The sequence below is a fragment of the Macrobrachium nipponense genome, chromosome 18, assembly GCF_015104395.2.
Source record: "Macrobrachium nipponense isolate FS-2020 chromosome 18, ASM1510439v2, whole genome shotgun sequence".
Lineage (NCBI taxonomy): Eukaryota > Metazoa > Arthropoda > Malacostraca > Decapoda > Palaemonidae > Macrobrachium > Macrobrachium nipponense.
Window position 1 is genome coordinate 55,109,842 of NC_087211.1, and position 11,941 is coordinate 55,121,782.

Genomic DNA, 11,941 nt, shown 5'->3' on the forward strand with positions numbered 1-11,941 from the left:
ACCATTCTCCGAGACTCCGACCCCTGTCTCCAGGCAAGAAGACTGACAACAGTGCATATGTAAAGTAGTACCTAGTATTATTATTCTCGTACCCTTCATGTCATGGTGGGAGAAAAATCCGCCCGTGACCACTAGGGAGCCTGAAAATGTATGGCTTAGAAACATGACGACTGCGAGGACAACTAATAGACATTCAAAATACTGAACGGCATAACAAAAGTAGAGTTACCTATTAATGTTAAACGAAAACCAGACAAGAAATAATGGATGGAAACTAAAGCTGAAGAGATACAGCGCACATCTCATTGAGTAAACATCTCCACATACAAGATATGTGACACATGGAGTAAACTGCCACCAGACATTGTAAACAGTAACAGTGTGGAAGAGTTTAGAAGGAAGCTAGACAAAATCATTAGGACTGTGAATAAACAGTAATACCTGCCCCTTGAGATAAGTGAGCACACGATGTCTCCTCGGATGGACTAACAAGTCTTCGAGACATCCTAATCCTTGTAATTCCTTGTAACACACGCTCTCTCTCTCTCTCTCTCTCTCTCTCTCTCTCTCTCTCTCTCGGACTAGGAGTGACCCTCTCTCTCTTTGGCTTTACCTGGCACCCATTTCTCGCTTCTTCAGTCTCGCTTAAACTCAGCCAAGAAGTAGAACAGCTGACAGAGAGAGTGATTTCTTGAAAGGAATTTATTCATTCGTAGCAACCTTGCGTCATTGTTATGGTAGGAATAGTGACATTATTTTTTATAACTTATTTCCTCTTAATTTCCATCTGAAAACTAATATTTTCTGAAAGAGAACGAGCTCTGAACTGCGCGTATATGACAGTAAACATGTATCAGTGATAGTGTAATATATATTTACTGGCTTATGTTTTTATTTACTCAATAATTTGCGTAAGTTTGATTGCAATGCACCGGATTTCATCCGCCTACTAGACGATTGAAGAGCCATCTTTGACGTCATACATAAGAGTACGCGTACGTATAATGAAAGTGAGATTGAGTGGGCCGTTGGCTGTATAAAAAAAAAATTATTCCTTGTACTTGTCCTTTGAATATCTATAAACAAAATCCATGATGATCCTCAACTGGCTTACTTGTCTAAAAACCAGTCTCTTAATCGCCCCTTGCACACATTCAATTTTTGTTGTTGCTATGCTTGGAATGTTTCGAAAAAGGAAAAAAAAATTCACGTTGGGGCGGTTGCCACGGTGGGTACTTCAAATATCTTTTTATTTAACTGAATTTTTGTTATGGATAGTAATGGTCTTTAACTGAAACCACTATCATTCGAGAGAGAGAGAGAGAGTTGTGCCCAGAAAAGGGTGGTTCAGCAAACAGGCAGCAGTCACCACAACACCTGTCTAACTATAGTTAATTAAATCCCCCAATGTATTGATAGCTCCTATAGACTCACATTTGCTTCTTGCACCTGTACAGAAACTCATGAGCATCGTATTTATCTATCTTTACTTGTACTGCCCCATTGCCTTTCTCTTTCAGAGTTTCGTGTTTTCTAAGCAATAAAGCTCTCTCATACTGATGTGGCCCGCAGCCAAACATTCTCTGGTCTGTTCCCCCTACACTACCCTCCGAGTTATTCACTGCCCACTCTTTCCCAGAAGGCTTCAGACCACTTATCGCCCTGATCACAAATCCCAGTTGTTTTGTACTTTACTGTATTCATGGTTCTGTGTTCTCACCTCTTCAATCCTCTTGACTCCAGATTTTCGCTTCTTTAAGGCTTTCACCGACCACGACAACATAATGTCATCATCAGTCAACACTGTATTCAATACAAATAATGGATCAATATGAAAATGAAAGCCTCCACAGTGATAAACACCGCCCACGTCCGGATCCGAACGACTATCCGGATGCAGAGCCAAAGCTTATAAATTCGCTCTTGGCTCTGGTTCCACATCTCCGCGAAATTCCAATAGAATCCGTGAGTAGCATTTTGAGATCTCCTGTGGACCAATCGTCGAACAAACTTAAATACATAGAAAGAGGCAGGGCCGAACAAAACCTCATTCCAACTTCATTGGCACAGGATATAAAGAAACTTCTCTCTACGGTCACTTGAATTATTTGCTAATGAGTCAGGTGGTGAGATATGTTTGAAAATTTAACAAAGTGGTCTGTTCTGTAATCCATAAAATGTAAGCCTAACGGATTTGAAATAAAACCAAAGATTTTTTTTATAGATTATTCGGAGAGCCAGATGAGATCGTGCGTTATTTATTTATTTGTTTATTTATTTTTTGTTTGTTATGTCGTTGATAGAAGTCTTCACTCTTATGAATTCAGATTAGTAACACGGAGTGGATGAACGGTCTGGTAATAATCTTAGTAACAACGAATATACAAGGTTGAGGGCGTAAGGCACCTAAGAATGACTATCAACAAAGACTATTACATACGAACGCGCCTGTGCACACACTTACAAATAGATAGGCGTTCACCATTATCCTGCAAAACTCGACTCCGACCACCTAAGCATTTATAAACTTACAGAGTTGGTCCGAAATATTTTCTTTAAAATGAAAAGCGAAAATCGAAATTTTGGAAAAAGGTGAAGCTAGAGAAAATACTGGATGTAATACAGCTACAAATCGAAGGACTTTCCCTAAAAGACCTTCGTATTGACTAGCTATGAATCCTTAATAGTTTTATCAAGCCAGCTACAAAAAGGAAAAAAAAGTATTTTGAAACTTCACAAACAATTTTTCTCTTTTTACTGGCTCTTAATTAATTATCGTAGTCAAAACAGAAAATAAACCTGTAGACAAGCCAGATACTTTTACAACTGGGCATACTCTAGCGAAAATAGCCACGTAGCTGGCAGTCTGCTTTCGTCCACGGGTAGGAAATCTCTTCGAGGCCACAAAGTATTATGACAGAGGGTGCTCGGGGCGAAAGAGGTTGCGATCGATTGTAAGTCAGTGCCTTGAAAGGTTTGTGTTACCTGGGTCTGAATTAATTTAGATGAACAAATTGTTTTGAAATGAAGTAGATCAGTGAATCAATACAAGAAAAAAATTCTCGACAAGGAAAATAGTTTTGTATATTCATGCTGTGATACGGCAGTAGTGATACACAGTCAAAATGGACGGTCCATTAATCTCTATTAGCAAAAATTAGTCTTATCAGGCCAATCATTTTCAAATTAATAAAGCCGCCCCCTCTCTCGATACACATGAGTGGCTGCTTAAACAAATAATGATAATAATAATCTCTCGATACACCAAACATTTTTCATTGGAAGAAGATTCTGCATGACCATTTTAATTTCCTAACTTTAATTCAGTGCTTTTAAACACAGGTGAAAAGGCAAAACTGCTCAATACATTGGGTTGCTTTATTGTTGCCAACGTTTCAAGACAAGGCTCTTGAAACGTTGGCAACATTTAAAAACCCCGAAGTATTAAGCTGTTTAGCCTCTTCGCCTGTTGTACTATGGGAACTAGCCCCGACCTCTTACTGGATGGTATACATATATGTCAATGTATGTATGTATATATATATATACACGTCTGCAACTGATATATCCCGTGGAAAGCGGAATCTTACAGAGAGTGGAACCAGTACCTGTAAATGAAACATCCTTTATTCAGTTACGACTACCGGTTTCGGAGTAACTGTCACCATCATCAGTCTTACAACAAAAACAGCAACGATTGAAAACTCATTATATCGCAAACGATCATTAGAAAACAGTAATGTTATACAAAAGGTTATATAAAACTCAATGTAGTACAAGCATTAGAAAAAAACTAAAAGAAACAAATACCTCCAACATGAAGGCATGTACAAACACATACTAAGAATTTAAAAACAGCATCTCCGTGGACCTCTCGTTGTTACCAAGGGAAGGTTTCAATTTTTAAGTGGACAGGCTTTTCACTACTGCCAGCTCGATGGGAACCACTAGACTAGAAAGAATGGAAAATGAGACTCGCCATAAACGGTGATCACTATCTTCTGCATGATCCCGTATGGCACTGAATGGGGCTTTCGCCAAAAGCCTGTTTGTTCCAACAGGATGTTCTAGGCGTTCAAACCATCGTGCACGTATTTTGCGCTTCGTTATTTTTATGTGAATTGCTTTACAGCAATTACACTCTTAACTATACCTAACATGCAATAATTTATAATTCTGGGGTACGATGTCTTCTTACTTAAACAAGCTACCAATGTTGTACTTAGGTCTAAATACTACTCTGACATTAAGTGATGAAATTCTCTTAAAAGTTTTAAACTATTTTCAATGGAAAAACTTTATTACCATAGAAAAGCATAGTAAAATATAGCACCGCTTCATTGGAATTTGAAATAAAAACTTTCGGGAGCAATAACTTTTCTAGCTTTTTGCTAACATATGATTTTACAAAAGCAATATTAAAATCGTTTTTCTGAAGCATTTCTCTCATAAGCTGAAATTCTGGATGAAGACTCAAATAACTTTAACAAATATTAAAGGCCCGGCTTAACGAGTGTCGAGACTAAATCACGTTTATAAACTAAAGGGATGAATGAGGAAAGTTTAATTGCTAGTCCTATACATGTCAGTTTCTTGTACACTCATGTCGAAAAAGTGATATTTTGTTTACTTACAAGCACGTCAAATTATTGTTTTCTACTTTTGAAGTACGTAAATTCAATATTTTAGCGCTCTGAGTTAAAATAATCAAGAAGCGGGGGTGCATGTTCCTCAGATCTAAATATCAGAAATGTATCGTCTACATTATCGTCGGTAGAACAGTGGTTTAAAGGAATCTGGACAGTTATCTAGTCAAACAACTTCGTGACGAGATAAAAAGGCATTGGCCGGTGAGGACTGGAATCAGACGAGGAGAAAGCTCTAACTAACTTCATTGAATGTTGTTTGAGATTAAGCTGGCCTTATGCCAGCACGGGCTCTTTCTCACAGAGACGGCTGTATATGAAGCATCAGTGCGGACGGAAACGTAGTGTCCGTCTCGCACGCACATACAAAAAGGGACAGCGCCCCCACTGCGATTGTTTCTCACAGCTGAAAACCTACATATATCTTCGTGTAGAGAGTACATTTTTACATCATATATATAATTGGCGGATTGTCCGTGAAATGCTCTACATTTTAGTATATGGTATAAAGTATGTACAGAGGGCGGACGGACATTTGGAGAAGTAGAACCGAGTGTTTAGACCGTTGCTACACAATCTTTTTGTTTATATACATTTGTGTTAAACAAAATAACATTCAGACGCAGCTAATACGTATAAGTAATTTGTGCAACTGTTGTTTATTAAAATTTTGTATACCGTTGGAGTCGTTAAACAAGTTGTTGATGCATATATCAATAGTTAGTATTAGAAAATATTTAATATCGAAACAGTTACTTAGTCCTAGATCGCAAATTTCTTTAGCAAAAGTAAACGAATCTGTAGTTGCAAACTGATTACATGTTACAGGAGCTAAAATAGGAACAAGAAACTTACGACAAACGATAATTAAAAGTACTTATAGCCGACATGATTGGTTCGAGTGGTACACCCCCCATTTGCGTACCTTAGGCCTGTCCACACGAGCGGGCCTGATCGGCGTGCTCCGGGGTTGACGGGCAAGTTCTGGGTGGCGGGCTCACCCGTGAATGTTGTCCACACGGGTGAGGCGATGGAGAGGTGGGCGTGCCCGACGACGCCAGTAGTGTGTTCAGTGCGGTACGATAAACATGGTGCCTACCGCAAAGAAGAAGATATTGTGTAACATGATAATTGCTTTGTGTGTGATGAAAAAGAAGAGAACATGGTGCAAAGAATGGCTCAGTAAAAGAAATGTATATGGTTAACGTACGTCTGCCAGAGGGGAGGTCCGCCGATCAGGCCCGGTCGTGTGGACAGGCCTTTAGGGAGACCATAGAGCACTCCAGGTTTAGATCCAGATGTGAAGATATCGTTATAAGCTGTAGTATGTCAATCCAGAACACACTCAGACGTCAACTTTAAGAACCTGTTAATACTTTTCTTCTTATTCAGTAACTTTAAAAGTAAAGGTCGTCCTTAACTAATTCGAATTTAGTGCGATCCTCAAGAATGAATTACTACATCTTACTTATTCATCTTTATTTAAAATAAACCACCCCGTTGCCTTATTGAGTCTCGTTATCATCATAGATTTAACTGTGGATAAGGTTAATAATTCGGAATACTCTTCCTATAATTATAAGAGGTACTGTGAATCAAATATGAGCAGCATAATATGTAGTACATATGCTGCTCATAATATGATTTTCATGAATAGTCAGAAACTATTTTAATGTTTCAAAAGTACAAAAATGTTCATTAAAATCAAGTTTGCCATCTAGAAAGTATTCTCCCCTCTTCGAAAATATTAGTGCTAGTTAACGTCTAGCGTTTTTATCGGCAGTTCATTGATCATGTGCTCAAAGACTTTTAGTACCATACGTAATATTACTAAAGCAAGCGAGGACCTGACTTTTACTGATCCGTGAAGTGAGTTTTAGTGCCAAAGAAAAATCCGCTTTCTGAAGGCGCTTCAGAATCACTGAGAACGAAAAATTGCCTCTGGACGCTGAGTTTGTCTTCAGCCTCAGGAACGCTAAAGTGTTATAAAGCCAAGTCTGTTTTCATCTGAACACTTCTTCCCAACGCAATGATTGAAGGAAAGTCATCAGAGCAACGGTCAGAAGAATGGAATCAGCCCGCCTATGGGACGCAGATTTTCGCTGCCTTTGCAGGTAATTGATATATTATATATTCCTTTATCCAAGGTGATGACTTTGCATAGATACAGTTTTGTAATTCAGAAATATGACACACGCACAATATGCTCTAAGAAAAATTCTAAGAAAATCTTATTTCTTTTGGAAAATTCATGATAATTATATTCAGTACCTTTATTAATACAGATCATTAATGTAAAACGAAGTAAAAAAAATACATCCAATATTCCTTATGAAAAAATCGTTTGCATTAGAAACAATTATGACAACGTTGTAAACTCATTGCAATAAGAAAGTATCGTACGACAAAATATTAGTTTAACAGCTATTATTTTCCAATCCACACTTAATTTTGAAAAATTTATAACATTTATACCATTGTAGTAAAATGTGTGTCTAGATATGAGTTGCTGACGAGTCTTGAGGATAGACTTTACTGCTTTAGCCCATTTGCTTTCTGCAGGATCGTGTTCTGTCGCAGCGTGTTTGAATGCCATGGCCGTCGGAGCTGCCACTGGGTATTCCTCGCTTCCCAACGCTGCTCTGATAATACCCTTACCAGGACCTTATACTGAATTACCTCTAGTTTTCATGATAAAATTGACCTAAGCTTCGATTTTCAAGCCCAGTGTCTCAGAGGCACTTGTACAACTGTCTTGAGCCACGGGTAGTCAAAACAAACACACTAACTGATTTCACGTTTCCAGCTTCGTTGGCAGGAGCATCGGTTGGAGCGTCTTTTGGTTACACATCTCCAGCTGGTCCTAGGCTCAAGAATCCGATTAGTGAGGCAGATGGCAAACTGCAACTAGATGCAATCGAGTTGAACATCTTTGGTTCTTGCCTTACTCTGGCTGCAGCGCTTGGAGCTTTGCTTTGTGGCTACTGCATGAGCAGATGGGGCAGGAGAGTCACGTTGCTTGGGGCAGCGGCAGTGAGCATCATTGGATGGCTTCCTATAGGTAAAGAAACTTCTTCAAATTGTATTGGCTATAAATACAGATCACGATGCAAGGACTGTACCGCTAGACACGGTACAATTACCAAATGCTTCAGGTTAAATCAGATGTGGGCAAACTTTTCAGTGCAGGGCCACATTCATAAATACACAATTTTGCAGGGCCACATAGTATAGTAAGTAAATAATTAATACTTAAAACATAACAAAACAAAAGGCTTTAAACAAAATCGCAATTAATTTTGATTAATTAATATTCTAAAGTGTATAGACGATTCACATGAGAGGCATTTGAAAGATATGAACTCAGCTGGAAAACGGTTTTCATTAATTGGTATTTTAAAGTAAGAACTTCACATGAACCATATTTGGAAAACAAAATAACGTTTCACTTTCAAATTTACTTACATTTGGGGGACGGCGCGGCCGTATAGTTTGCCCGCACTTGGGTTCAATTCCCAAGCATATCAACAGTCTTGGACAATATTCGTTCGGTAAATGTCTGTTAACTTACTTAAGTGTGCTATTGCTTTTAAATTTGCTTACCATCCGATTAAATTAGGTGGCTTTCAGTATCATCATCAGCACTAACGCTCTTATGATGCAGCTTTCGGGACGGGTTTTCCTCTCTTGATGTTTGGGCGAATCCTTAACGGCATTGGAACCGGGGCAGTGACTGTAGTTGGACCAGCTTACATCGGGGAAATTGCATCGCCCAGTATCAGGGGATCACTTGGCAAGTATTCTCGATACTTTTTGCAAGGCACTTTTTAATAACCAGTTAGAATATGAAGCTCCATTTGTTAATAACTTTAGCTCATTCTGTAGCATAAATGTTTAGCCCGTTTACCTTCCTTAGTGACTGAAAGTTGTCCCGAGACTACAGACAGCTGTCTAATTTGGATTTAATTTCCTTCTTTGTTAGGAGCCTGGTTTCCAGTGATGATTACTATAGGCAATATATTCGTCTTTGGACTGGGATCCGTCATTTTCAGCTGGCGAGGCCTGGCAGCTGTTTCTGCCACCCCTGCTATACTGTGCTTTATCTTCATGTTTTTCAATAAGGAGTCTCCCCAGTTCTTAGTCATGAAGGCCAGGCACCAGGAGGCAAGAGATGCACTTCAGTACTTCAGAGGTGGGGCATTTCAGATTTCTGCCTTTACAAGTTATCAATTTATGTCCATTTGACATCTAAATACTACCCATTTTTAGATGCTCAAACTGTAAATAGCAGGTATTTTCTACTAGCAATATGGAAACAAAATTGAAATTTTGCTCAAGTGCTTTTATTATATATAAAATTGTGAGTAAAACATCCTCGTTATAATTTTCTTGAGATGACATTGTACTGAAAGCGGTCACTTGTATTTTCTGACATTATGGCCGAGATTAATAATTCCCGTGTTAATTGATATGTTAGGAGAAGTGTAAAACGAGTAAATCTCGCCTTTTCTGTGACCATTTCCCTGAACTAAGGCTTGTAGAGTTGGCAGCACAACTGCGCTTTAAATTCTAGCATTGTGATCTAACAGTTTCCTCATTTCTTCTAGAGTACGTCTGCTAGAAGATCGTCTATCATGAGAAAAATAGTACCACATGCTAGATACGGAGTCCGAAAACTTGACAAAAAATATAAATTTTTTTGATGAAACCTCCTTTGTGTCCCGCAGGCAAAGATCATGACATCAGTGAAGAGTTTGCCAGCATGCAAGCGTTCGTAGACGACTTGAATCAAAAGGGCGGGAGCTTTCGTGACCTCTTGCTGTCTCACAATATGAAGCCAGCAGCTATTTGTTGTACCGTCCTTTTATTCTGTCAATTATCTGGAATGACTCCTATGATACTTAATCTCTGGACTGTATTTGAGGTAATGTGGTTTTCTTTATGATCCCGTAGGGTGTAGTGCTGTGGACCTCAGGTGGCGCAGCACTGTAGGCATTAATAAAGGATGTAGGTGGTGTCCCTTCGGCCACTAGTGCAACCACTTTTTGGCCTTTTACTTTACCTCTGTTCTCGCTTCCTTTTTTTTAGCTTTGCTCTCCAACCTTTCTATTTCTTCTCAGACCAAATGTGAGGTTTTCTCTTAGTTCCACTTGTACTTATTCTCTCTTCTTTTCTGGCTCTTCACAATCACTCCAGCTTCCCCCTTTTCACTGTCTAAGCGCTGAATGGCTGAAGGTGTACCAGCGCTTGTCCTGACCGCCTCAGTTTCGTAAATAAAAGCAAAACCATCATTTAAACATCTACTATAAGTACAGTAGCATAAATTCAGATGTGTGCCATGCAACCAAATTCTTAAGACACTTTTCTTCTTCGTGGTGTCCAGCTGGATGAAATTTATTTAGCAGATGCCCTTCATGGATAAATAGGATTTTTGTTACTATAGTTTAAATATCACATCCAGACGAGCAATGCTTGAAGCCCATTAAAGTACTATACTTGTATAAATGAGGTACCATTTAGCCACTTTGCTTAGAGAGAACCGTCGATAACCTTAGGATTTGCGACGCCACTCCTCAAATGATTTCGATGCTGAACAGTATACAAGTACTTTGGGGGAATTCAATGTATGTCAAAACTCTAAAATCTGTTTTTCTCTTACCTTTTTTTACCTTTGTATTTGAATTTCCGTTACAGGAAGCATCGACCGGGATCCAGGAAGACTTCTCGACCATCATCATCGGGGTGGTGGAACTGGTCTTTACTCTGGTGTCAGTAGGCCTCGTTGACAAGGTCGGTCGAAAGCTGCTGTTGGTGGTGTCCAGTACTGTCATGTGCCTGTCTCTAGGTAAAGACTGTAAAGACTCTTCAGCCCGTATTGTATCCTCACTGTATGCGTGCTTGGCTTTCGTTTTCATTTTAAAAGAGGAGATAAAGACTGAAGCTTGCCCGATTTTATTGCTAAATTAGTGTATGCACCAACTGCCAATGATGCTAATAGTAATTACGAGTAGAAATTATTTTACTGAAATGGAAACTTCCCTTTTATTTTTGCAGCCGTTCTGGGCGCCTACTTCTACCTCGCTCAGCAGAGCCAAGAATGGGCTCGGGAAACTCTAGGATTGCTTCCGCTGACAGCTCTTATCCTGTACTTTGCAGCCCTGAATGCAGGATTCTTCCCAGTTCAATACATTCTGATAGGTCTGTATAATGGGTCCCCTAATGTTCTGCATAAAGGAGTTACGCTGAAAGTTTCACAATTTACATCGGCAATGCTGTTTGGGAAAACAACATAACAGAATGCTTCCAAAATGGGGGATTGCTACCAGAAACTTACAAAATTTTGATTGGTTTTACTTAAGTGTAAGATTTCCTTTGAAAAGTTTCCTTCTCCCTTGATTTTGACTCTGCTATAAAGATCACTCTTCGACAAGCATTCAGTTTGCAACAAAGAGTAGCATCTAGTGATTAAAAAATAATAAAATAAATAACTATAATTGTTAATCAGTAAATTTTGACACTCATTTCTTGGTGAAATCTAAATTGTAATGATCATGTCTCTCCAAAGGGAATTTCCCAATCACTAAAAATCTTCATTTGCACGTTTAACAGTTTTGATAACTGCAAAAAAACAATCATGTTAAAATATAGTATCAGAAGTAATTATACCTTATAAACTAAATCTTAATGATAGCTCATGACTCCAAGAATATCTAAGATGTATTATTCACTTAAGAGATATTAAATAAGCAGTGCTCTTTTCTCTCGGGTTAATTCTTATATCGGGTCTGAAGAAAGGAACTGCAATCTTAGAAGCTTGAAATTCATCATATTTAGATAAAACAAATAACACAGCTTCATAGGATGCTCTGTAAAGATAGAAACATCCCTATGACAACTGAAAACCTTACTAAACTGAACAGTTTGCCATTTATCACGCATGAGTAAGTCGGTAAGCTTTGTAGCTCTGATCTTTTTGCTTTACAATTACAGGTGAGCTTATGACTCCAGAGGTGAAAGGAGTATTTGGCAGTATATCGATTATGGTGAGCTCGATTTCAGCCTTTGTGGTTTCTGTGTCATTTGAGCCGATGCAGGTAAGTCGTTCTCTCTACTGTAATCTTACAAATTTTGTTATGTCTCAGTTTCTTATTAAATGACAAGGAGAGGGATCCCTCAGGCCTTTTACTAACATGGATTTCTCCAAAAGTGTCTGGATTAGCTACTAATTAGTATTGTTGCAAAGAAATAAGATCCTTGTGACAAAACCCTCGAATTGGCATGTAACGAAAATCACT

General features: G+C 38.7%; 1 protein-coding gene across 3 annotated transcripts in view; it reads left to right on the top strand.

Moving 5' to 3' along the window:
* Window positions 1-650: 650 nt before the first annotated feature.
* The window catches only part of LOC135197077 (facilitated trehalose transporter Tret1-like), a 14,379-nt gene continuing 3,088 nt past the window's right edge, over window positions 651-11,941 (top strand). The window contains exons 1-10 of one of the 3 annotated variants that reach the window (XM_064224026.1): window positions 651-737; window positions 6,430-6,760; window positions 7,209-7,263; window positions 7,453-7,707; window positions 8,311-8,439; window positions 8,629-8,838; window positions 9,374-9,570; window positions 10,341-10,491; window positions 10,701-10,844; window positions 11,637-11,740. In XM_064224026.1, coding sequence (XP_064080096.1) covers window positions 7,236-7,263; window positions 7,453-7,707; window positions 8,311-8,439; window positions 8,629-8,838; window positions 9,374-9,570; window positions 10,341-10,491; window positions 10,701-10,844; window positions 11,637-11,740 — 1,218 coding nt within the window. In that variant the 5' untranslated portion in view covers window positions 651-737; window positions 6,430-6,760; window positions 7,209-7,235. Of the gene's footprint in view, window positions 738-3,551; window positions 6,761-7,208; window positions 7,264-7,452; window positions 7,708-8,310; window positions 8,440-8,628; window positions 8,839-9,373; window positions 9,571-10,340; window positions 10,492-10,700; window positions 10,845-11,636; window positions 11,741-11,941 lie in introns of those variants that run through there. The other 2 variants (XM_064224024.1, XM_064224025.1) reach the window with 2 other exon arrangements.